This window comes from Ranitomeya variabilis, chromosome 4 (genome assembly GCF_051348905.1).
Source record: "Ranitomeya variabilis isolate aRanVar5 chromosome 4, aRanVar5.hap1, whole genome shotgun sequence".
Taxonomy (NCBI): domain Eukaryota; kingdom Metazoa; phylum Chordata; class Amphibia; order Anura; family Dendrobatidae; genus Ranitomeya; species Ranitomeya variabilis.
Genome location: NC_135235.1, coordinates 581,758,801 through 581,786,042, shown reverse-complemented (window position 1 = coordinate 581,786,042; position 27,242 = coordinate 581,758,801). Strand labels below are relative to the sequence as shown.

Here is a 27,242-nt window from a genome sequence, read left to right as displayed (position 1 = left end):
GAAATTTTGCACATACACACTACTAACATTAGTAGTGTGGAATATGCAAAAAAAAAGGGGGATATGAGATGGTTTACTGTATGTAAACCATGTCTCATATCATGTCGGGTTTGGGAAGGAGAAATGAAAAGCCGGCAATTGAATTACCGGCTTATCACATATATCGCGCTGAATTAAATATAAATGCAGAATATATATATATATATATGTGTGCCTCAATGACATATATATATATATATATATATATATATATATATATATATATATATATATATATATATATATATATATATATATATATATATATATACATATATACATACATACATACATACATACATACATACATACATACATACATACATACATACATACATACATACATACATACATACATTTTCAAGCCCTTGAAAAAGGCTCAGTGAGCCGAAACGTCGCGCAGTGATGTGGGTCGATTAAAACTTCACCTTTTTTTCACCTGAAATCTTTGGAGTGCTGCCTTCTTTTTTGCTACTTGGTATACATGTTGGATAGATGTTTGGACCATTTTATCCAGGGGGCCAGGCACCCACCATTGGTCAGCATTGTGCTGTTCCATTTTTTTTTTATATATATATATATATATATATATATATATATATATATATATATATATATATATATATATATATATATAATATATATATATATACTGTATATCTGTTTTAACGAACATTTGAGCACATAATGTCGGTTTTGCAAGCCTGCGAGAAAATCTCGGCATACGGATGTCACACGGATGTCAAAAGGATCATTTGATGCGAGGAAATCGCATCCTCGCACTGCACACGGATCACTGTTTTGGAAACATTTTTGCGATTCTCGTCCGTGAAAAACGGACCGGTTTTTTTATACGTTGTGTGTGTCCCCGGCCTTAGCAGAAGACTTCATCCACTATAAGTTCATGCTCAAAACCTATAACTCTGCCCTTTATCTGGCCAAACAATCCTACTTCACCACCCTCATCACCTTACTATCCAACAACCCAAAACGACTTTTTGAAACCTTTAAACTCCCTCCTGAAACCTAAAGTAGAGGCCCCATCACCAATCTCAGTGGTGAGGATCCGGCCACTTATTTCCTAGAAAAAACCAACCACATCCACCAGGATATCTCAGCCCAATCTCCTCAGTGCCTGGATCCCCTTCCCTGCCGCACCTCAAGCTCACTAGACATCTTTGAGCCTGTTTCAGAGGAAGAAGTTTTCAAGCTCCTCGCTTCTGCTCGGCCTACAACCTGCAACAGTGACCCCATTCCTTCACATCTCCTGCAGTCTCTCTCATCAGTGGTCCCCACTCACCTGACTAAAATTTTTAACCTCTCTCTTTCTTCAGGTATCTTTCCCTCCTCATTTAAACATGCCATCATAACCCCTTTACTTAAAAAGCCATCCCTGGACCAGAACTGCACTGCTAACTACAGACCTGTCTCTAACCTTTCCTTCATCTCTAAACTCCTGGAACGCTTGGTCCACTCCCGTCTAATCCGCTATCTCTCGGATAACTCTCTTCTCGACCCCTTACAATCTGGTTTCCGCTCTTTACACTCCACTGAAACTGCCCTCACTAAAGTCTCTAATGATCTAATAACCGCTAAATCCAAAGGTCATTGCTCTCTGCTGATTCTCCTGGATCTCTCTGCCGAATTTGACACTGTGGATCACCAGCTCCTTCTCACTATGCTCCACTCCATATGCCTCAAGGACACAGCCCTCTCCTGGTTCTCCTACCTCTCTGACCGCTCCTTCACTGTATCCTTTGCCGGCTCCTCTTCCTCTCCTCGTCCCCTTACTATCGGGGTTCCGCAGGGCTCAGTCCTAGGCCCCCTCCTCTTCTCACTGTACACGGCCCCTATTGGACAAACAATCAGTAGATTTGGGTTCCAGCATCATCTCTATGCTGATGACACCCAATTATACACTTCTTCCCCTGACATCACCCCTACCCTAATTAAAAATACCAAGGATTGTCTGTCTGCTGTCTCTAACATCATGTCCTCCCTCTATCTGAAACTAAATCTCTCCAAAACGGAACTTCTTGTGTTTCTCCCTTCTACTAACCTCACTCTACCCAACATCGAAATTACCCTGGAGGGTTCAACCATAACTCCCAAGCAGCATGCCCGCTGTCTTGGGGTCATATTCGACACCGAACTTTCCTTTACTCCCTATATTCGATCACTCACTCGCTCTTGTCACCTGCATCTTAAAAACATCTCCCGAATCCGACCTTTTCTCACCTTTGAAACTGCTAAGACTCTTACTGTCGCTCTTATTCATTCTCGTCTGGACTACTGCAACTCTCTTCTGATCGGTCTCCCTCTTACCAAACTTTCTCCTCTCCAATCCATCTTGAATGCGGCAGCCAGGGTCATATTTCTGTCCAGCCGCTTCACCGATGCCTCCATCTTGTGCCAGTCATTACACTGGCTACCCATTCGCTACAGAGTCCAGTATAAACTCATCTCTCTCACCCACAAAGCTCTCCACAGTTCAGCACCGCCTTATATCTCCTCTCTCACCTCTATCGCCCTACACGTGCCCTCCGTTCTACAAATGACCTAAGGCTAACATCCCCCGTAATCCGAACCTCGCACCTCCGTCTCCAAGACTCTCTCGTGCTGTGCCAGCCCTCTGGAATACACTTCCCCAGACGATCAGACTGATACCTAGCCCCGACCTGTTCAAGCGCGCTTTAAAAACCCATCTCTTCAAACAAGCCTACCACATCAACTACTCAGTAAACTAACTTTGCCCTGCTCCCTTTTTCCAAATATTATTCTGAATCTGCACCCTACTATTCATCTGTCTCCACACCCTCCATGCACATGATAACTGCACTTGATACTTGACTATTGCACTTAAACACACGGGCTGATGACCAGATCATGCCATGCAGCTTTATATGAAAATCCCTATTTATTATAATTGCCAGACCTGAAATAACAAGCACTTTTCACCTATTGTGTTCCCATTTCCTTGTGGATTGTAAGCTTGGGAGCAGGGACCTCACTCCTAATGTCACTGTTTAAATTGTCTTAACTTGTATTGAATTGTATTGAATTTGTCTGTACATGTCCCCGCTTAATTGTAAAGTGCTGCGGAATATGTTGGCGCTATATAAATTAAAATTATTATTATTATTATTATATTCTCTGAAAAAAAAATGCCATGGTAGCAAAATTTCTTCCGTGGTATGTAAACTTTTTAGCACAATTGTATATGAAATAGAACTGCATTTTAGTGTCCGTACTACAGCCACAGCATCCCGACCTCTCAACACTATAGATCAGGGGTCCCCAACTTGTATCTCGCGAGCCACATGTGGCTCGCCTGCTCCTGAAATGTGGCTCGCCGACGGTCACTGGAAAGAAGACTGTGTTAAGTCCCCAGGGAGCCACCAACACCTGTAATACCCGCCCCGCTGATGGTAATATGCCGCCCCTCCTGTGTCAATCACTGACTGTGTTCCCTCCTGCGCAGTAGTCACTGTGCTCTATTGAAGCCGCACAAAGTCTCGCGAGACTTCACAAATCTCGCAAAACTTTGGTTACTGCGGCTTCAATAGAGCACAGTGACCCCCGCCACCAGGGCTGCCATCAGGGCATTACTGCCCTGACTGGCGTATGGGGCCTGATCAGCAGAGGAGGCCCACATCGGGCCCCGTCTCTTCTGCTGATCGGGCCCCAGCGGCGGGCTTCTGCTCCATGCAGTAAGGTTCAGTTACTCTATTGCAGTGAGGGCCCAGGCCCGCAGGGCAATAGTTAAAGCCGCCAACCAATCGGAGGCTGGCAGCTGACGTCAGCGCGCATTTCGCCGGCGTGCGAAGTTATTGTCATTCTCCGGCAAGTACGCGCTTGAGACGTCTGGAGGGATCATCATCGCCGCAGGAGCGCAGCAAGGTATGAAGAAAGTTGTTTTTGTTTTTTTTATTTATTTTTTTAAAGCAATATGTTTCACTGGCAGGATGGAGACACATGGACCATGTGTCTCCATCCATGTGTCTCCATCCTGCCCGGGGCAGAATAGAGACACGGGTGCAGGATGGGAAACACGGGGGGCAGAATGGAGACAAGGGGCAGAATGGAGACAAGGGGCAGAATGGAGACAGATGGGGCATCATCATGGGGCAGGATGGAGACATGGTGCAGAATCATGGGGCAGGATGGATACGATGGAGGCAGATGGGGCAGGATGGAGACAGATGGGGCAGGATCATGGGGCAGGGTCATGAGGCAGGATCATGGGATAGATGGGACAGGTGGGGCAAGATCATGGGACAGATGGGGCAGGATGGGATATCACATGGAGGCAGGATGGGAGAACATATCGCTGGAGCAAGGAATGAGACACACGGTGGCCAGGATGGGGGATATTATTACTGCAGTGAGGTATTTATTTTATTTTTTGAGGATAGTGTTTTAAATGGGGGAGGCGGTCCTGTTACTGTGCAGAGCAACACTGTGGCCTTTTTTTCTTCATCTGGTGTAGTTTAGAATTTGGGGGAAAAAAAAGTAATGTGTTCTGCAAGCGGAGCTCTAGATAACTGTGTTATTTCCTGCAGAGACCAGTCCTGGCTGGAAGAAGTAATGTTTGTCTGTGCTGGATGAAGATGAAAAGCAAAGATGTAGGACTTCACGTACAGACTTCACTGGTGACTCAGTGTGTTACCTGTACACTGACACTACTGTACTACAATATGGCTCTCGACCATCTTTCATAGCAGAATGTGGCTCTCATGGTAAGAAAGGTTGAGGACCCCTGCTATAGATGCTATTTTAATTGTATTGTTGGCTAATTGGGGGATCCCCCAATATATGGCTGTGTAACTACTGTCAAGGGGTTTTCTATGCCTTTTTCAAAATTTGACAGGGATGATTCTAAAAAAAAATATTTACTACACATTTTCATTAACACCACTTTAGTTCTGTCTGCCTTGTTTTGAATTGATGTTACCCCCCAATCCCTTCAGTCACACGATAACTGAAGCCATCGATTGGCTGCAGGGTCAGGTGACTGAAGAACTGGTCGCCATGTCTTCCTCCGAGGAACACTGTGGAATGTAACCTACTGGAAATATTCTTTTCATTTTTCTTGTTTTTGCGGTTTCTGTGTCTGGATACCATAGAGATCACCAGTCAGTTAATTTACTATCATTACTACATCTATAGTATATGGAGTCCATTATATGCATCTATACTTTAGCTGTATGCATATACTGTACATGCACTTTATTCTCTTCACGCTATACATCTGTATATTTTAGTGTATACTTCTATAATCTCACCAGTTTTTATAGGTTTACGGTCACTGATGCTTTCACTTTATAAATTTACCACCATGAGTGTATAGCTCTTTATAACCTCTCTTGCTGCTACTCTAAGGCGCTGCGCAGGCCTGTATCCCATTCATTTAATTACGTTGTTCGCTAATAGAGTAGAGTTTAAAGGGAACCTGTCCCCCCCCCCCCGGCGTTTTTAACTAAAAGAGCCACCTTGTGCAGCACTGATTATGCATTCTGTCAAGGTGGCTCTTTTATTTGGGGTACCTTCCAACGCTGACATATTCATTTTTATAATTTGCCCTCCATACCTGTAGTCTGTCCGGGGGGCATGTCTTTTCCCCCCGGACACAAACGCCTCCCAGCCATCACTCATTTTCACCGGGCGCCGCCTCCTGTGCCTTCATTAACGTCCCCGGCGGCATTAGTGCCGCACAAGGTGGTTCTTTTAGTTAAAAACGCCGGGTGGGTCGGGGGATGGCAGGTTCCCTTTAAGACCCTTAATAAATCCCTTTAGGATCAAAGGATAGGGTCGCACTGCCTGCGTTGTACAAACCTGTACTCTCCCATCCACTCCCTCTCCTGTGTTGCAGATATTGTTGCTTTTTTTTTTTTTTCTTTTTCTTAGATTTGTCAACCTAACCATAAATTATAATGCAAACTTTTCTTATTTTCAGTAACACTTTCTGTTCCAGCACAACTTGCACATCCCAACTCCTTTCACAAACATACCAGCTGATGCGTCATCCCTGTATTAACCCCATCTATTCCAGAGAAGGGCAGCGGTATGACAAATTTGACTTGTGGAATAAAAGAGAAACGAACTGCGGTATCACTTATGCGCTGCTGAGATGGAATATCCTTAGAATAAAAACATTAATTAAAACAGGTTAAAAATCAACGCGTTTCGAGGTCACACAGGACCTCTTCATCAGGACAAAGTCCAGGTTTGTTCTGATGAAGAGGTCCTGCATGACCTCGAAACGCGGTGACTTTTAACCCGTTTTAATAAATGTTTTTATTCTAAAGATACTGTATTCCATCTCAGCAGCGCATAAGTGATACCGCCGTTCGTTTCTCTTTTATTCCTGTGTTCGTCCTCTTGACCAGTATCTGTGCAGCAGCTGTTACATGCCGTTTGTGTTGCCAATTAGCAACTCAGCAAGGTGAGTGTATCTCCCCTTTTTTCCTGACCCCCCATTGTCATCGGATAAGACCCAATTGCGCTTTTTCTTTCCCAGTTTTTATTCGAAATTCGACTTGAACCATTTTATTCTTCTCCTTCACTATGGCATAGCTCTTGGGTGACAGATATCCAGCTCGGCATCCATATTTCACTTGAGCCCTTTAGGCAATGTGGTTCCACAGACAGATATTGGCAGGAAGTGGATTCATTCCATGGTCTTGCCAACAACTGGCTCAGTTCTGTTGTGTATTATGTTCACCTGATTTTAATAGGAGGCTGAAAATATTGATCCCCCATCTTAATATTTGGTTTAATCACAGGTTCACTGAGCCAGATAGCATTAGATTTACTATTGCCCATTGAAGACATGTACAGATGACCGACATCTTGTGTGCATTGCAGCGCCTGTGAAAAGCTGGATGTTAAAATTAATGGGATGCTGTATAGTGTGTAAATATTATATTCGGCGCCTTTGCAGTATATATTTTTATTTTCAGGTTCACATTCACTCATTCCAATACCAATAAATATTAATTGTCGGTTTCCTGTTTTGTTCATTCTGGAAAAATTATTGCTACATATATTGTTGTGCCACCAATCAAACTGACAGACGTGGCTTATCTGTATAGCATGTTTTGTACAGCCTCGCCTTTCTGATTTTTATTTATTTTCATGTATTTTATCAGTGCAGTGTAAAAGGAAATTCTAATATGGTAATTTGAAAACCGTCAGCAAGTTGTTGCTTAGCCAGGCTTTCCAAGCAGGGATTTCTTTTCCATACAACAGGTATTGTTTGGATCTGCCATTGGAAAGCAATGATGCAAATGTTAACATAACTTTACCTGTGAGAACTAAAGATGGGCGAACATGCTTGGCGATACTCGGTTATCACTTGAGTATCATGGTGCTTGGATGTGCTCATTTCTCTATGATCGATGTAAAACTCGAATCCCTGCCCCGTGACTTCGGTGCTGTATACCCAGCCAATAAGCATCTGGGGAATGCCTGTAAGTCACTGTAATGCCGTAGCCATCTTGGTTGTCGCATTACTGTGATTGACTTGGCCGTTTGACATCAGGGATTATAAAAGGACAGGCACATTGATGCCATTGCACATCTCTGTGACACTTCCTATTGGAGGGGGGAGTGTGCTTGCCTAGGCCTGTGTGCCCAGTATAACGAATCAAGAGTCCTGTAGTGTTCATCCTGGTACTGAAGCTGAGCCATCATACTAGCAGCCCTTCTAAGGGCTAAATGTTTGCTGTTTGTATCACATACAATCTGCATTTAGCCTAGGAGGGAGAGAGAGTTACAGGGAGAGTGACAGAATCCAGTCTGTAGACAGGGATTATGCATGTGCAGTCCTTCAGCAAACAGAGCTGCAGCTTTTTTGTTGGGGCTGAATAAATGTAATATATTTTGATGCATCAAGTAATACATGCTTTGAGGTCCTTTTTTATGTTATACAGTAGAGACCAAAAGTTTGGACACACCTTCTCATTTAAAGATTTTTCTGTATTTTCATGGCTATGAAAATTGTACATTCACACTGAAGGCATTAAAGGGACTCTGTCACCTGAATTTGGAGGGAACAATTTTCAGTCATATGGGCGGGGTTTTCGGGTGTTTGATTCACCCTTTCCTTACCCGCTGGCTGCATGCTGGCTGCAATATTGGATTGAAGTTCATTCTCTGTCCTCCATAGTACACGCCTGCGTAAGGCAAGATTGCCTTGTGCAGGCATGTACTACGGAGGACAGAGAATGAACTTCAATCCAATATTGCAGCCAGCGGGTAAGGAAAGGGTGAATCAAACACCCGAAAACCCCACCCATATGACAGAAAATTGTTCCCTCCATATTCAGGTGACAGAGTCCCTTTAAAACTATGAATTAACACATGTGGAATTATATACTTAAAGGGACACTGTCACCCCCTCCAGCCGTTATAAACTAAAAGAGCCACCTTGTGCAGCAGTAATGCTGCAGTCGAACAAGGTGACTCTTTTAGTTTTTGTTGCTGTTATTCCCACAATAAAGGTATTTATAAAGTAGCTCAAATACCTCTCTTTGTACCTGGAGGCGGGTCTGAAGCCTCCTCTTTGAAGCGCCCAACCGCCGTCAGTCATCTCTTCTGTGTTGATTTTCGCCGCCCCCCTCAGCGCTGTTATTGTCTGAAATCCTGCCCCTGCGCTCTGCTCTTCTGCCTTGCGCAGGCGCATAGAGCATTTGCCGTCCTAGTGCTGGTGCCGGGTTCCGTTCTGCGCCTGTGCGGGCAGTGTGGCCAGCCTGTTACTGAATCCCCGCCCCGCACTGTTATGCATTATGCACAGTGCGGGGCTGGGATTCCTGGGCATGCGCACTGCGCTTGTCAGACGCTCCCTAGGTCCCCCGCCTTTCAGCGTTGCCGGAATATACAGGTATCCTTGCCGGCGTTTGGAACAGCCGCACAGAACAACGCTGGAAGGCGGGGGACCTGGGGAGCGTCTTGACAAGCGCAGTGCGCATGCCCAGGAATCCCAGCCCCGCACTGTGCATAATGCATAACACAGTGCGGGGCGGGGATTCAGTAACAGGCTGGCCGCACTGCCCGCACAGGCGCAGAACGGAACCTGGCACCAGCGCTAGGACGGCAAATGCTCTATGCGCCTGCGCAAGGCAGGAGCGCAGGCGCAGGATTTCAGACAATAACGGCACTGAGGTGGCGGCGAAAATCAACACAGAAGAGATGACTGACGGCGGTTGGGCGCTTCAAAGAGGAGGCTTCAGACCCGCCTCCAGGTACAAAGAGAGGTATTTGAGCTACTTTATAAATACCTTTATTGTGGGAATAACAACAACAAAAACTAAGAGTCACCTTGTTAGACTGCAGCATTACTACTGCACAAGGTGGCTCTTTTAGTTTATAACGGCTGGAGGGGGTGACAGTGTCCCTTTAACAAAAAAGTGTGAAACAACTGAAATTATGTCTTATATTCTAGGTTCTTCAAAGTAGCCACCTTTTGCTTTGATGACTGCTTTGCACACTCTTGGCATTCTCTTGATGAGCTTCAAGAGGTTGTCACCCGGAATGGTTTTCAATTTACAGGTGTGCCCTGTCAGGTTTAATAAGTGGGATTTCTTGCCTTATAAATGGGGTTGGGACCATCAGTTGTGTTGAACAGAGCTGATAGTCCTACTGAATAGACTGTTAGAATTTGTATTATGGCAAGAAAAAAGCAGATAAGTAAAGAAAAACGAGTGGCCATCATTACTTTAAGAAATGAAGGTCAGTCTGAAAAATTGGGAAAACTTTGAAAGTGTCCCCAAGTGCAGTGGCAAAAACCATCAAGCGCTACAAAGAAACTGGCTCACATGAGGACCGAACCAGGAAAGGAAGACCAAGAGTCACCTCTGCTTCTGAAAAGTTTATCCGAGTCACCAGCCTCAGAAATCGCAGATTAACAGCAGCTCAGATTACAGACCAGGTCAATGCCACACAGAGTTCTAGCAGCAGACACATCTCTACAACAACTGTTAACAGGAGACTTTTTGCAGCAGGCCTATGGTAAATGGTAATGGTAAAATAGCTGCTATGAAACCACTGCTAAGGACAGGCAACAAGCAGAAGAGACTTGTTTGGGCTAAAGAACACAAGGAATGCACATTAGACCAGTGGAAATCTGTGCTTTGGTCTGATGAGTCCAAATTTAAGATCTTTGGTTCCAACCACCGTGTCTTTGTGCGACGCAGAAAAGGTGAACGGATTGACTCTACATGCCTGGTTCCCACCGTGAAGCATGGAGGAGGTGCTTTGCTGGTGACACTGTTGGGGATTTATTCAAAATTGAAGTTCATACTGAACCAGCATGGCTACCACAGCATTTTGCAGCAGCATGCTATTCCATCCGGTTTGCGTTTAGTTGGACCATCATTTATTTTTCAACAGGACAATGACCCCAAACACACCTCCAAGCTGTGTTACAGCTATTGACCAAGAAGGAGAGTGATGGTGTGCTACGCCAGATGACCTGGCCTCCAGTTACCAGACCTGAACCCAATCCAGATGGTTTGGGGTGAGCTGGACGGCAGAGTGAAGGCAAAAGGGCCAACAAGTGCTAAGCATCTCTGGGAACTCCTTCAAGATTGTTGGAAGACCATTCCTGGTGACTACCTCTTGAAGCTCATGAAGAGAATGCCAAGAGTGTGCAAAGCAGTCATCAAAGCAAACGGTGGCTACTTTGAAGAATCTAGAATATGACATTTTTTCAGTTGTTTCACACTTTTTTGTTAAGTATATAATTCCACATGTGTTAATTCATAGTTTTGATGCCTTCAGTGTGAATGTACAATTTTCATAGTCATGAAAATGCAGAAAAATCTTTAAATGAGAAGGTGTCCAAACTTTTGGTCTGTACTGTATATATACATAGATAGATATAAATATGTCTGGTACATATGTAATTAGTACAGCGTTTTTGTAGCTTACTGTACTTGTATTTAATAAATAAATATCTGGAAAAAAAAGGGCTTGGGATCCCCCCACATTTTATTAACCAGCAGAGGGAAAGCGGACAGCTGGGGGCAGATTTTTATAGCCTGGGAAGGGGGTAAAATCCACGGAGCTTCCCATGCTATTAATATCAGCTCACGGCTGTATACCTAGCCTTTCCCGGTTATTAAAATGGGGGATCCCCCCCAAAATTACGGGTCCTTCTATAAATAACCAGCAAAGGCTAGGCAGACAGCTGCGGGCTGATGTTTATGGCATTTAGCCAAGTTAGCATTCAGCATATAATGGAGTCAGATTTTAAGACACTGAATGCAAACTAGAATGTTCTTATTCACTGACAAATGTTGAAAATGGTGAGGAATTAAAAAAAAAAAAAAAAATGTGCTCGCAGTGAAGACTTTAGTCATTTATCTAAACTAATTATGAGAAGGAAGTAAAGGAAAAGGAAATTAAAGAATCAAAGGGCAAGATATTTATGATTATTTTGATTATAGTTCCCAACTAGGTTTTTCTGGGTTGATGTATACGCCTGTGGAGAAGGCAAGTCATAGAAGATGTGCTATCATTCACATTGTACTATGAAGGTGTTGTAGATGTGCTAAAGTGGTATTATTTAAAGAGACTGATGACTTTCTGGCCGAGAAAGAGTCGTCATTGCAGTTCTCTTCAGTGGAATGACAGACAGAAAGTGTAGAAACTTCCCAGTCCCCCGTAATCATATGTCCTATACCCCTGTAGCACTGAGAACCTCCAGACTCCTTAATATCCTTATGTGTGATGCTTCCCCTATAACACTGCATTTTCGGATGTCCTTTCTCATTTAAACAGCTTTTCATGTGACTGTAGATCATTTGATGCCTTAGCTTCTGTTATCATCAGTCGAACTCCATCAATGGACTATGCATTTAATTGATTTTTAACTGTTCGTTTTTCATTTTCATTATTACTTTGGCAGGAGAGGGGTTAATGATCTGTCTTTCACTCCCTTCTTTCATAGGTGGGCAATTGCCCCATTGAGAGAGAATATTGATTTTTCCATTTGTAAATATTTCCAGAAAGTCTCCCCAAAGGACTCCAAATTTTGAAATTTTATGATATGGAGAGGTTTCTGCATTTCTACTCATCCAATTGAAAACGACTACAGACTCAGCCTATCTAGCCTAAAATGGCAGACATCAGGCAACGAAAGAGCCAGAGCAAATGGAGATTGCTAGATTGTAAGATTCATGCAGTACTAAGAATGAGAAGAGGGTGCTTCATGGGGTGACCCTTATTTACGAAGTGTATACCTTACTAAGGAGACTTTCTTATGAAATATTCTTGTGTTACTAAAAAGACAGACTTTTTGGGGCTCCAGGTAATCCTACTATTCACTTTTATCATACTTTTATAGTGGGTTACAGGAAGCTGAGGTATTGGGAACTGTTTGACCCAACAGAGCTGTGAACGTACTTCTGAGGCCTCCTCTGAAATTGCATCTACGTGGGCATATTTCCTGCCTGAACTTAGGCCAGTTGACTATATAACAAGTAGATCAACGCCCATTAAAGTCCTTTCTTTTTAATTGGGCCAATGAGAACTCCAGGGGGTGAGCGATCGATTAGTCACCATATGGTTTGCATATTATTGAGAGCACATCTCATGATAGTTTTTTAGGCACATATCAGACAGCAGTCTTGTACCTGCTTGTTTTTCTTCTGGTCACTGCCATGTTTACATGGGCCAATGATGATGATGTCCAAGAATGCTGCTTGTCTGGTTGATTATTGTTCTTTGTATGGTTAAAGATTAAATCTACTTTCATTCTTGATGTATGCACCTTGTGGAGCTTGTGTTAAAGATATCTGGAACAGGGATGATCACTATATGCAGCAGTCAGCGCAGGGACATCCAAAGCTGCTCTACTGGGTCAGGACCCATCAAACAGCTCCTCTTATCTCTGCTTTCTGGACCCTAGGAACTGCAGTAGGTTTTGAATGGTTTAGTGGAGAGGAGTTCCAAAAGTAAGTTGCTGCTCACCTCTGATCTCAATCATATGGGTTTGTTCACAATCTGTGGATTTGCAGAGTTTTTGCCGTGTGAAAAAATTGCAGTGTTTTACAGTATGGGTAAGTTCACACTAGGTGTTTTTTTTTTTTTTCCTGCAGCAAAACCTGATCTCTTGTCAGGAAAGAAGTTGCAGGAAAAAAGCATGTTATCCTTGGTTTTGCTAGCCCTTTTTTTTGCAGCGGTCTTGACATGCCAGATTTGTCTCTTGTGCATGCTGATAAAGTTTAGTGTTGAAAAAAAGTCCTATTCCAAAGAATAAGGTTTTGGGACAAAAAACGCAGCAAAACCTAATACCTGCATTTTTGGTGCGTTTTTTTTTTTTTTTTTCAGCGTTTTGTTTCACCACCCGTGGAAACGCTGAAAAAACACTGAAAGTGACATGCTCTATGTCCAAAAAATGCTGCAAAGCACAAAATACTGATGATAAAAAAAACCAAAGTGTATGCATGAGAATTCTGAAATCTCATAGGCTTTGCTGATACTGTAAAACAAAGCTGAAAATAAATAAGCATAAAAAAGCAGCAAAAACACCTAGTCTGAACATAGCCTGCCAGTAAAGTGAATTAATCTTTTTTTTTTTTTTTTTTTCAAAACTGCGTGTCAATTTTTTCAATGCTTTTGCAACGTTTTTCACTTGTTAAAATTAATTTAGTAAAAATTCTCGAAAAACGCATCAAAGACTTGTGTATGTTATGCAGTGTTTTTCCTGCCAACACAGTTTTTTGCTGCAGAAAAATCTGCTGCAAATACTGAACTTGTGCACATAGCCTAAGGTGGTGCTCTGACAGAAGCAGCACCTATCGGCATTGGCAGGCAGGCGGTTTTGTATGGCTGGCAGTGCCATACATTTGTTTCAGCTTATGGGCTAATTTCTTGCCTTCAGATGAAGTTCAATTCCAGCAACATGAAGCAATTGCTGGATGTGCTAAGTCTCACTAGTCTGACCATGTGTTGTGTTCCTATACAGCGGGAAAGGATTGGTGATCGTTTGCTGCTGTCTGTGAGTCGATCCTAGAGATCCTATACAGCAGGAAAGGATTGGTGATCGTTTGCTACTGTCTGTGAGTCGATCCCAGAGACTGGATTGAGGTTTTTTGTTTTTTTTTCTATAGTAATCCTTCTAGGGAATTGCATTTTGTCCCCATCATTGGTCTTGATAATTAGAAGACTTGTGGTCATCGATGACTTTGGGTTTATCCATGATGGCATCCTCACACCTAGGGCCTCAGACATTAGAGAGAGCGCGCACTGTGCGGCAGATGGTGGGGAGGAGGGGTGATCATACAGTGTATTAGAAAGGACTCTTCCCGAGGGGATTTAACTCTGTGTGAGGACATTTCTCCTCTGACAGACTCCTTGTCCCTGGTTATTTGCCATCACCTTCCTAACACCACTGTCCTAGGAATTCCGGAAAAACGTCGATAGCCATCTGTTAATCACTCGCTCTTTAGTTCTGTTGCTGCCTGTTGTATGTTTGCATCTATGCAAATAGAATGGGACAAAGACTTTAACAAATGGACCCATAAATCAGGAGATTTCCATCCTATAATACTTGCTCTGTTGCAAAATGGCAATTCCCATTATGCTCTGATAGTAATGGTTGTCCTACAGCAGATGAAGTGTGACGATTGGATGTGTCTGATTAGATACTTGTATTAACCCTTTCCATGCCCTTCAACAATTGGACATAGCTTTGCTCTCTAGCAAAACATTCTGGTGTTGGTGAAGAGCGGATTTTCGCACTGTCTTGTTGCCTCTCCTTCCCGCCACAGTCCGTTTTCGTTTTTTTACTTTTTTTCCTCCCTTTTCCTTTATTTTTCTGTTGAGATACATAAGGGCTTGTTTTCTTGTGGGACATGGTGTAGTTCAAAAATCCAAATTTGGTTTAAATATGGCAAGACCATACTTGCTATTGTAAACTACAGACAGTGTCAGGTTGGCGCTGTTATACTGATTAAAATGATACCTGGGGTGAAGAAATCCATCTTGTGGTTGTTGTGTAATCTGTGTTAGAAGTGATCAGTTAATGAGATTCTGGGCTTGTGGGCGGGGCTGTGGGGCATGTGGGCGGGGCTTTAGTTGGTGCTCTGGCCTCATTGTCATCATTCTGGCTTAAATGACAGGTCACTGTACCTTCAGTGATCTGCCTCCTATTTTAAATACTACGATTGCGCAGTTAATATTTTGGTCTTAAAAAAATAAATAAATAAAATAACGTAACTCCAGCGCAGTAGCATCTATCGCTCACCAATAGATGCTACTGCGCATCCACCTCCATTTTGCTGGATCCCAAATTTTTTTTGTGCTCCAACAAAATGTTGGCAGCTCATGCACAGTAGCATCTATCTGCAAGCAATTCTCTTAATCTGCACCAACAAAAAGTTTATTCAGATTCTCACATTTTATCTTTTTAATTTTAAAGGGGTTGTCCGTTCCAAATCAGTAAGTCTGCAATCACTCTGTGTAAGGATTCGCCGGTTTTTGAGCTGGGACCGAAGGGTGGTACGTATGTGTTATACATACTCCTGGCCAGTGGGCACAGCCTTGCTCCATGCACTTGTATGGATTGAGGCTGCGCACAGTCAAGTGGGTGTGGCGGATGCCCTCCAGACGGCCTCTAGCCGGTAGCATGTATAATGCATATATACCCCCCAGTCCCGGCTCTGAAACCAGCAAATCCTTGCAGTGCGTGCGCTGGGGGGATTCATAGTCTACAGTCAGTGACTGCAGACTTATCGGTTTGGACCTGACAGCCCCTGTAACCTAATCATTTCATCCTCATAGCGGATTTAAACCTGCTTTTTCATCGCTTGTTCTTTACACTGTGAGATACTGTCTTGTACACTACAGTACTGCATTATAAAAACAAAGTGGTTTTCTTACAAAGCCCAGTCACAGGCTGACTTTACAAGCAGATTAAGGTGGCAGTGACAGGGTCTAGGTCAACCCCTTTAGGTGGTAACGGCATACATGGATTTGCTAGTGGTGTGCCCCACCTATCTAGTGGAGGAGAGGGACAAGTCCAATGAGCTGGAAAATATTCACTAACTCGTTAAATAAACAGAGAGCAGATATAGCTTCATTTGTTGAAAACAGAGAAAAGAGCAAAAATTCTCATGTAAAATATATAAAAGTTTATTAAAAAAAAATTACAATGCAAAAACTAGATAAAACAAATCACTTAAAAGACAAAGTGGATAGTTGATTTACACAGGTGTAAGGCTATGTGCACACATTCAGGATTCATTGAAGAAATTTCCTGAACAAAACCGGACTTTTTCTGCAAGAAATCCCCTCGCGTTTTTATCGCGGTTTTTTTCACGTTTTTTTATGAGGGAAAAAAACTCAACATGTGCACAAAAATTGCAGATTGCATTTTAATAATGCGATGCTTAATGTAAGCGTTTTTTTAGCGTTTTTTTATGCGGAAAACCGACGAAAAAACTTGAAAAATCCTGAACGCCTGCACACAGCCTAAAGCACACGGTCCACAGTTAGTATAGTGGATGGGGGAGACCAAAAAATTGCAGCAAGTCTCACAAAGTGTCAGTGCACATGCAGTTATTGTTCCCATGCAGAAAAACTGCAAATTCTTAGAGCACAAACATGTATGAAATATATAAATAAGAAAGGTGTGTGTCACTACTTAAATAATGAGGTGTATATCTCTTTAAGGGAGCAAAAACTGCAGAAATCAGGATAAATTTTGCTCTTACCCATTGTATCCACCTGTGACCAAATGCCCTCAGCCCCAACACGCGTTTCGCTTGAGCTTCCTCGGGGGCTCTAGCCTACTGGGTATGGGAACAATAAGTGCATGGGCACTGGCACTTTGAGACTTTCTGTTATTTTTTTTTGTCCCCCCATCAACTGTGGACCCTGTGCTTTACACCTGTGTAAATCAACTATCCACTTTGTCTTTTATGTGATTTGTGTTATCTAGTTTTTTGCATTGTAATATTTTTTTGAATAAACTGTGATATATTTAATATTGGATAATTTTTGCTCTTTTCTGCGTTTTCATTAATTATGGCAGTATTCCGTGCTAATCTAGCCCCCTTCACCACTTGGTATAGGGTTTGACTTATTATCATTATGCGTTCTGTTATATAGATTCTGCTTATATTGCTTCATTTGTTGTAGGAAGTGAAATCCTAAAATATCTCAGTTTGCAGAATGTTCAATCTTTTACATCCTCTTTATTCTCAACACCCCATTTTCGTGGTTAGTGCTAAAATTCTTTCTCTTTCTAGTGAGATAAGATGGCGGACCAACGGCAGCGCTCCCTCTCTACATCCGGAGAATCCCTGTATCATGTTTTAGGATTGGACAAGAATGCCACATCTGATGACATCAAACGATGTTACCGGTGAGTAAGAATCATTTCATACATGAGTCAGCCAGTAGCACTATCCAAAATGTATTCGTAGGGCTTTTAAGCAGTGCATTATACCGCCACCATATGTTAGTGCCACCGTTAAAGACCTCCCTTTAACTTGTAGACCAGGAAACTCTCCTCCTGTCTTTGTTGCCTAACAGTGACAACCTGCAGTCATAGACTCCCATGTAAAAAAAAAAAATATATATATATATATATATATATATATATATATATATATATATATATATATATATATATATATATATATATATATATATATATATATATATATATATATAGATCTAAATAAAAACTGTAGCTCAGCACTCAAAAATGAAGCATCATACTGCTCCTTCGATGGAAAGTAAAGCAAACAATTTAAACGTTGTGGAAAATTACGATACAAACCTATTTTTTACCAATAACATAGTAAAAAAAAAAATCACACAAAACTGTACATGTTTGGTATCACCACAATTGTACCGACGTAAAAAAGCTGTTTCCTGGCTATTTTTACTGCACAGTAGTACCTCCAGGCTCTGTAGCACAGAAAGGATCCTCAAGACTGGATAAAACTGTAACAAACCTTCAGCTGTGTTGAATTCTAGGCTAGTACACTTTAACAGCCCCTGAGAGCAACTGAGGTTTAATATTAATGAGGAATTTTCACTATACTATTGAATACTATATATAGAAAAAAAATTGTCCCAATGCTTTCCCAGGTTCTTATTAGAATATGTTATTGCATCTTACAGAAAACTAGCACTGAAATACCATCCAGATAAAAACCCCGATAATCCAGAAGCCTCCGAGAAGTTCAAGGAGATCAACAATGCACACGGTATACTAACAGACGCCACAAAGAGGAATATCTACGACAAGTACGGGTCACTTGGACTCTATGTGGCCGAACAGTTTGGGGAAGAGAATGTCAACACATACTTTGTGCTGTCCAGCTGGTGGGCAAAGGTAAGCAATGGGGGGTGCATGATACCGTACCATGTGAGATCGCAGGAGAGAGCAAGTGTAGGTGTGCTTTATCATAGCTGTAATATGCCCTCCGTGAGGAACTATGGTTGCGGTATAAAACGTCAGTCCATCATCTCCCCAGGCTCTGTTTATAATCATTCTGGATGGATAGCCCCTTTAATATGCAAAGTATATTTGCCTTACCTACACTTTACCTGGGCTCCCTGCTGGCCTCTATTCTTCCTATTTTGACTAGACAAATATGTCACCACTGCAGCCAATCACTGCATTAGTCACATGCCTGATTGACCAGAACAGGAAGATCAAAGGCTGAAACAAAATCCAAGAGGAGCGGAGTGGAAAGATCAGTATATTTTTCTTATTTTTAAGTATTCCAGGTGTTTTTTTCTTAATGTACGTCTGGACAATTCCTTCAAGTGCCTGGTCTCTGCCAGGTTTTATTTTTGTATAGCAGGAGTCCCTGGTCTCCTCAGGCTCCCGCTGACTGCTATGTATAGTCCCTGGTCGCCTCAGTGCTATGTATAGCCGGGGTGCTTAGTTTTTCTGGGCTCCTCACATTGGGGAGTATCTATAGCTGGGGGTCTCTGAACTTCACCTTTCCATATTCTGACCTTTTCAGTTCATTAATCCTCAGTTCGCGAATATATCAAGACCTGTACTTCAATTTTTCGGCATCAAACAAGTAGCCTATTTTAGTGCTTGTCGTTCTTGCACAAAATTTGGGATCTTTTGGTGTTTTATACTTTTCCCGTCACGTTTCTAAAGTTACAATAGACTGGACGGAGTTTACAATGAGTGAGAGAGGCCACTGCAACAGAAAATTAGCTTAAATTATAGCGTATTGCCAGCTCATGTTTGTGCTAATATTTATTAAGGAGGTGTGCTCCTACTTAATATAATTTTCCACCACACCTTATTGATTTAGACTGCTAATCAGATACCCCCATATGTATGTTGGGCTGCTGTATATTGCATTAAATCCCATTTTTCTACAGTTTACATAGGACTGCTGCGTAAAACGTTTCCTTGTCTTTTCAGGCTCTGTTCATGTTCTGTGGCCTCATCACCGGATGTTACTGCTGCTGCTGTCTGTGCTGTTGCTGTAATTGCTGTTGTGGAAAATGTAAACCACGGCCCCCTGAAGGGGAGGAGACAGATTTTTACGTGTCTCCCGAAGACCTGGAGGCACAAATGCAGTCTGACGAAAGGGGTGAGCGAGGTGGTGGGGAACGGGATTGCAATTTCAGTTTTCGACCAGTTGTATTTATATGGCTGCAGGTCAGACCGTACAGGAGTGTTCACATCTGCCATATAGCGTACTAATGTGCACATCTTGCAGCCGTTAGTGCAAGCGTGGATCCAGCTCAGTATAGGACTGTATACACGGTCTGTAACACTTCCCTAATGAATATTGATTCAGGACCCAGAATTGCTGCGTTGTGCAGAATACAGTCTACTTTTAATCTTCGAAATTGCCATTTACTGTCAGTTGTGACAATGCCATAAAATTCCTCGAGGTGTGCATCACTTTCGATAACCCAAAATGTGTTTAAAGCTGAGCCTGGAAAGCGTTTGGATGCCATTCGCAAAATCATTCACAACTTTGCACAGATGAGTGCTCTGATCAAGTAATGGGTTTTCACCAGATCTCTATTTAGGAGGGCACTGCTTCCTGCTCGCTAGGTGGTGTGAGGAGTGACAGTGCCCTCCTGGATGATTGACAGTTCGGGGGCAGTAGCATGGCTGAGCTCTGCGATTTCCGATGTTGCAAGCAGTGGCAGTTTTGCCTCTGGAGTATTAGAAGAGCAGAGTGACGCTGAAGCTGGTCCCACCCATAGATCTAGACAGCTTTAGAGCAAGAGCTTGTAAGGGCTGCACTTCTTGGCTAGGAAATGGGCCACCTCCTGATAAACTGCTATGGTGACCGGTTAGCTAGGCAGTGAGTAAACTAGAGTTACAACTTGAGATCAAATAATTTTTAATAAGAGATACATTTCATTTTTTTGTTTTTACAAGAACTTTGCAATTTTTCGTATTTATATGAGATTTAAGGGGTATCGTTTCTCTTTGTGTAGAGTGGCAAGCCTGACCTGGCATGTGAAATTAAGGAGATTTATATGCCATTCATGCTGCTTCAGGATATTAAATATGCAAATTGTCTCTTCAGAGAGGAAGAGTACTTAAACTCTAGTGCCACCTATTGGAAGTAGCAATCCTAACAGTCAATATCGACCCTTTTAACGAGCCTTGCCATGTAATTTAGGATAAAAACAAAACCAGAATCTAAATTTACAGACATGGTGTTTCGGGGTGTTGCCCCTTGTTAGTGTGAAGCTTTACATTTGATTTGGCTGGGTGAGAGACAGTGGGAGGGGAGATGCTGGTTTGGCTTTTATCCTAAGTCGTATGGCAAGGCTCGTTAAAGGGTTGATATTGACTTTTAAGATTGCTACTTCCAATAGGTGGCACTGGAGTTCAAGTCCTTTTGCATATCCTATTTATATGAAAATGCTTCAAAATTGCTCATGTGGTTGAATCTTTCATTGGTCACTTACAACCTTAACCATAAAAAAAAAATCTAAAAAAGACACTTTTTTATTTCAGATGCTGCTGATATCCCAGTGATGGTACAACCCAGCTCAGCCACGGAGACCACACAACTCACCAGCGACTCCCATGCCAGCTATCGCACCGACGGATTTAACTGAGCGCGTGCAGGACCCCCCAGGTCACTAGGATTAGAGAGGAGGGGGAGAACTGATCTCAACCAACAGCCCTCTGTGTAATCATACCCCCACCCCATCATCTGACCAGCTATTATCTTGTCCCCTCGGTGCGGTGATTGAACATCCGGGGAGTAAAGCGCATGCTCACCACTCACCTTCCCCGCCCCTATTCCCCACCTTCCTTTTCATGATCAAATCTTTTTAATTTATTTTTATTTTTGTTTATGTCTAGTTTTTAATGGGTATATTTTTGTATGGGGACCTGTTACTTCCGCACCCCCTCCCTTCTTAACCCCTTGTCAGCCTCTGTCTCCGAGCGCGTGTAGAATCCAGCTCTCTGTCACCATCTTGGTATACATAGTGTCATATCCCACGGCAGCGTGACTGGGGCAGGAAGCGATCTTTTTAGTACAGATCCCTTCCTGAGGTGTTTTTCCTGTGTCCACCCCTCCCCATTCAAGATGAGGTTTGATTCTGTGTGCGTCACATTGTAGTCTGAGTGCGCATTACTGCAGGGGTGGGCCTGCTATTTGTGAGTGACAGGGACGCTGCCCAATCAGCTGCTCTATCCTGGCATAGAAGGCATTTTACAGAAGAACTGTTCTGCTGCTGTAACGTCTTTTTTTTTTTTTTTTTTTTTTTCCCCCGGCATAAAATTGTTTACTGTCGGATAGTGGAATAGGTTTAACCATGTACACTCCCAGTGAGAAAAAAAAAGTCGTATAAATGATTTTTTTTTCGTAAACTTTTCTCAAAGCTAGAAAATTTTTGGTAAATTTGCACTTTTAGGGAGGTTAGATTTTGGAGATACAGTACACCTGTTTTACCTCTAGGTGGTGCTGTGTGTCAAGTAATACTGGAACCCCCAGTGAATGAATTGTAGCCCATTCTCCCTATTTTTTACCTGTCCCATGTAAGTGATTCCACCCCCAGCAATGGGAATACTCTTGTTTTAATACATTGTTAGTAAGGGGCAGTGAATTTGAATAACATCTAACAGGAAAGTGGTAGTGGCATAGTCTGTTATATTGGGGACTCCTGGTTTCCATACAGCCCTAACCCCCAATAAACTGTGTTGTGACGGCAGGGCTCCGCACCCCGCTTGCATATTGCTGGCATAGGAAGCCGGCGCTATATTTATTTGTATATAATGTCAGTAGTACTTTGCAGCGCTGTATTTATCTGTATATAGTGTCACTAGTATACACAGCGCTGTATGGTGTCTGGTGCTGAGAGAGAACTTGTCACTATGCCAAAGATATGTGAGCTGCCCCCTCGCCCTCCTCAATGGATTATGGTTGGTCCTAGCACCCATAGTGCTGTGACAATCTCTAACCCGCAGCACCGCACAACAGAGTTTCACCCATCACCCTTATCGCCCTCAGACTGTCTCTCCTTTGGGAACCAAACTAACATCCTAATGTTTTCCGAAGGCAGCATTGACTTGTTTCTGAATTTGGGAGCTTTCCTTGCACCCATGGCCTGTACAGTGGGCCCTCGCAGCCGTAATGCATATAGGGTCAGGTGTAGGGGGCGTCCGGTGGTCTGTCTTGGATGCAGCGTATCCTATAACCGTTATGCATTCGCTATGAATGCTCGCGCATTTTGTACTTTCTTCTTCTTACACGTCCACCATCCCTATGTGTAGTACCAGCTAAGCTGAGCGCAGCTCAAACCGTATGTGCCATGGGTCCAGAGAAAGCGCCAGACTAAGAATTCAGGGTATAGATCTATATATTTGTGACAGCCTAGAATTCTTTTCTTGTCTTTTTTTATTATTATTTGCCTGCAGGGTGTAAGCATAGGCAATGTCATGTTTGACCAGCCAACCTCCGACTATAAAGACAGTATCTATTTGGATAGCAAAAGGGCGAACTATGTATCTGTCAGTGATATGGATTAGTGACTGACATTACATCTACTCTCCACTAGATGGCGATGCTATCTGCAAAATGGATAGTCGTAAAATATTGCTCCTCTGTTAAAAAAAAATATAATTCAAATTTGCATCTTCTTACACGACTTGTGCTCCTGTCTCTTTTCATCACTTGGCGACATTGCAGTTGCCTCTACTGATTAAGGTCGGAATAATTCCTACTTTGTTTTACTATTTTACTGATATGAGTACATGATGTCCCCCTTCACACACCGCCAAATCAGCATTTAAAGATCGTCTAGATTCTAGTTGGATGCTATCCATATTAGGCTGACACACATAACTCGCATATATTTTGCTGCAATGTGCCATGAACGAGTAGAGCTGATATAGAGCCCAAATCTGCTGCAGGGTACAAGATCTTGGGAAAACAGAATCCTGATTGCTGCTCCAGAATGGGCTGGAGTAGAAGATATAACAGTGAGCAAATTATTTTTTGGCATGTCCTTGATATTTCACAATCTGTATCACGCATAGATCTGCAGAAGCCCCTTATGAAGCCAAACAGACAATTTACACAGATTTTATTCTGAATGTTCCTATATTTGTTTTCGCTCCCCTGTATTGTTATAAGAGAAGTTTCCACTGTCATCAATCTGCCAGTAGTAAACGTTGCAAGTGTTGGCGTCTGCAAATTAGTGTGTCTAGTACGTGGGGAGAGCGGGGGGGGCTGGGTTGGGGTCGGGGTGACGATGAGGTCCCTCTGAACATTTGCAGGGGAGAAAATCATATTTTGTTTGTAGCATGTCATTATGTATGTTTGAATATTACCTAACGTGAAACAAAGCCAGAAGGATGTTAAGTTATCTGAACCACTACTGTAAAAATAAATGTTTCGGTGCAGGAGTCTCGCACGGGTGTTTTGTGTCTGGTTGAGTCGTCTGATCTATCTCTATGTGTTGTGCAATCAGTGATAGGATTGTTCTGAATGTAATCACTAATCTTCATCAAATGTTCTCAATTATATTCATGTCTGCAGAGGGCCGTATTATATTCTTGTACATAGGGGCAGTATTATAGTAGCTATATTCTTGTACATAGGAGCAGTATTATAGTAGTTATATTCTTGTACATAGGAGCAGTATTATAGTAGTTATATTCTTGTACGTAGGAGCAGTATTATAGTAGTTATATTCTTGTACATAGGAGCAGTATTATAGTAGTTATATTCTTGTACATAGGAGCAGTATTATAGTAGTTATATTCTTGTATATGGGGCAGTATTATAGTAGTTATATTCTTGTACATAGGGACAGTATTATAGTAGTTATATTCTTGTACATAGGGACAGTATTATAGTAGTTATATTCTTGTACATAGGAGCAGTATTATAGTAGTTATATTCTTGTATATGGGGCAGTATTATAGTAGCTATATTCTTGTACATAGGGGCAGTATTATAGTAGTTATATTCTTGTACATAGGGGCAGTATTATAGTAGTTATATTCTTGTACATAGGGGCAGTATTATGGTAGTTATATTCTTGTACATAGGGGCAGTATTATAGTAGTTATATTCTTGTACATAGGGGCAGTATTATAGTAGTTATATTCTTGTACATAGGGGCAGTATTATGGTAGTTATATTCTTGTACATAGGGGCAGTATTATAGTAGCTATATTCTTGTACATAGGGGCAGTATTATGGTAGTTATATTCTTGTACATAGGGGCAGTATTATAGTAGTTATATTCTTGTACATAGGGGCAGTATTATAGTAGTTATATTCTTGTACATAGGGGCAGTATTATGGTAGTTATATTCTTGTACATAGGGCAGTACTATGGTAGTTATATTCTTGTACATAGGGGCAGTATTATAGTAGTTACATTCTTGTACATTGAGGCAGTAGTATAGAAAGTAAAATACTGAACACAGGTGTTATTATAGTAGTGATATATACACATTAGTGTTGCTTTCACAGCACACATTCTTTCTTCCCATGATTCAGTAGTGTAATGTGTCTGCGGAGCAGGAGATGTGTAGGCGGTTTTGGCACAGACACAGTGAATATTTAATAAACATATTCAGTAACAGATGCTACAAGTGTACAACAAATGGGATAAGATCCTTCTTTCCAGGCTGAAGTTATTAGAAGACACTTGGCCATCTTTGCTGTTCTGCACTGCCTCACTCTGCTGCCTGTAGTGATTTGTGTTTCTAAGACTGGTTTCTCACACCAGTGTATGCTGCCGTTGTCCTGACCACAGCGCAACCGCTACATAGGCGTGTATGAAACTGTTGAGTTCAGGACAGGAGACCTCCAAACGCTCCAGACATTGTAGTCTGCAGCTCTGGAGTATAAGGGTATGTTAACACGTTGCATTTTTCCTGCACATTTTTAAGGGAAAAAACGCAGCATTTCTCCTTCACCTCATTGGAGGACACAGGACCATGGGTGTTATACTGCTGCCGCTAGGATGCTGACACTAAGTAAACACAAAAGGTTAGCTCCTCCTCTGCCGTATATACCCGCACACTGGCTCCACACGAACCAGTTCAAGCTTAGGCTGCTTTTACACATCAGTTTTTTGCCGTCAGTCACAATCCTGCAAATTTTGAAAAAAACTGATCCTGCAAAAGTTGCCACCGGATTCGTTTTTTTTCTCATAGACTTGTATTAGCGACGGATTGCGATGGATGGCCTCACGTTTCATCCGTCAAAAATTGGTTTTCCGGCGGCCGGAGAAAACGGACATAGTAATGGTTTTTGTGTCTGTCGAAAAAACTGACAGTGACAGATCCATCGCCATCCCATCTTTTCCTACAATGAAACCCTATGGCGCCGGATCCTTCAAATGACGGAATCCAGCTATAGATTCCGTTTTTTGTTTTTTTTAATCGGGCATGCTCCGATTTGCTTTTTCCATTCTCGTCTCTCTCAGCTAGTCTGATCCGGCAAAAAACAGATCCATCGCATCAGTTTTCCACAATTTGCCTACGGATCAGTTTTTTTGCAAAATTCGCCGGATTGAGCCTGACAGCAAAAAACTGATGTGTGAAAGTATCCAGTATCAGTAGGAGGCACATGTGCTCTGATTTTCAGATCACATCTATAGCTTCTTATTCTTAATTTATTTTTGTTTAATGATTATAGGGGGCTTTGTATGGAGGGGACCAAGAGAGGGTTTATTTCCACGGTCTATAAGGACATGTTACATACCCAGTGGCACTGCTATCATGAGGCAAGTTGAGTACTTTGCCTCAAGTGGCATACCTAAAGACAGGGGGCGGCAGAGCGGCAGTCAGAAGTTAGAACACGTGGTGCGGACTCTCTCTGCAATCTCTGCTCTGACACTTGCTGACGATGCAGACAGTGTCACAAACAAGCTAACGTACGGCATGCCCGGCAGGTGACTTACCACCCGGCCCGGGCTGAGGTGCAGAGGCGGTGCCCTGTCTCCTGACCTGCTGGCTGCTGTGCTGGGAGTCGGGGACACACACATTGCTGGGACTCGGAGCAGTAACCGGCAGCAGTAAGTGTAAGTAACTATAAAAAACATCATTCGACAACCGCCCCCCATCCCCCACATGCTGCTGCACAGCTCTGTCACAGTTCACAGCCTCCCTCCATCAGATTGTCAGACTCAGAAGTAGATTCAAGGAGCGAGTGCCTCGTGTCAATGCAGAAACTCGATTAACTGAATTTCTTAAAGCAGTGGAAGGAAAGAGTTTAATTACAAGGTGCAGCCGTGTACGGAGCAGAGCTTCGTGTGTACGAGGTGTACGGAGCGGAGCCACGTGTGTACGAGGTGTACGGAGCAGACCCAAGTGTGTACGAGGTGTACGGAGTGGAGCCGGGCGTGTGCGAGGTGTATTGTTATGATCTGGTGGCCCAGGAGCAGCATGAGACGTACTCTGGAGAAGGTGGTACCGCAGACCCTGAACTTAACACCGCAACTAGAAGTAGCCGTGGAATGTACCTAACACTCCCTAGACATCTCGACACAGCCGGAGGACTAAATAACCCTAGAGATAGAAAAGGGAAAACTATCTTGCCTCAGAGAAAATCCCCAAAGGATAGACAGCCCCCCACAAATATTGACTGTGAGAGGAGAGGGAAATAACATACGCAGATTGAAATCAGGATTTAGCAAAGGAGGCCACTCTAGCTAAATAGAAAGGATAGGACAGAGTACTATGCGGTCAGTATTAAAACACTAGA

The 27,242-nt window shown here is 42.6% G+C and overlaps 1 protein-coding gene across 2 annotated transcripts in view; it reads left to right on the top strand.

The window, feature by feature from the left end:
• Positions 1–23,931, top strand: part of DNAJC5 (DnaJ heat shock protein family (Hsp40) member C5) — a 36,431-nt gene extending 12,500 nt beyond the window's left edge. For both annotated transcript variants that reach the window (XM_077252981.1, XM_077252982.1), the window contains exons 2-5: positions 17,298–17,413; positions 18,181–18,394; positions 19,454–19,625; positions 21,020–23,931. In XM_077252981.1, coding sequence (XP_077109096.1) covers positions 17,307–17,413; positions 18,181–18,394; positions 19,454–19,625; positions 21,020–21,123 — 597 coding nt within the window. In that variant the 5' untranslated portion in view covers positions 17,298–17,306 and the 3' untranslated portion in view covers positions 21,124–23,931. The remainder of the gene's footprint in view (positions 1–17,297; positions 17,414–18,180; positions 18,395–19,453; positions 19,626–21,019) is intronic.
• Positions 23,932–27,242: the final 3,311 nt, after the last annotated feature.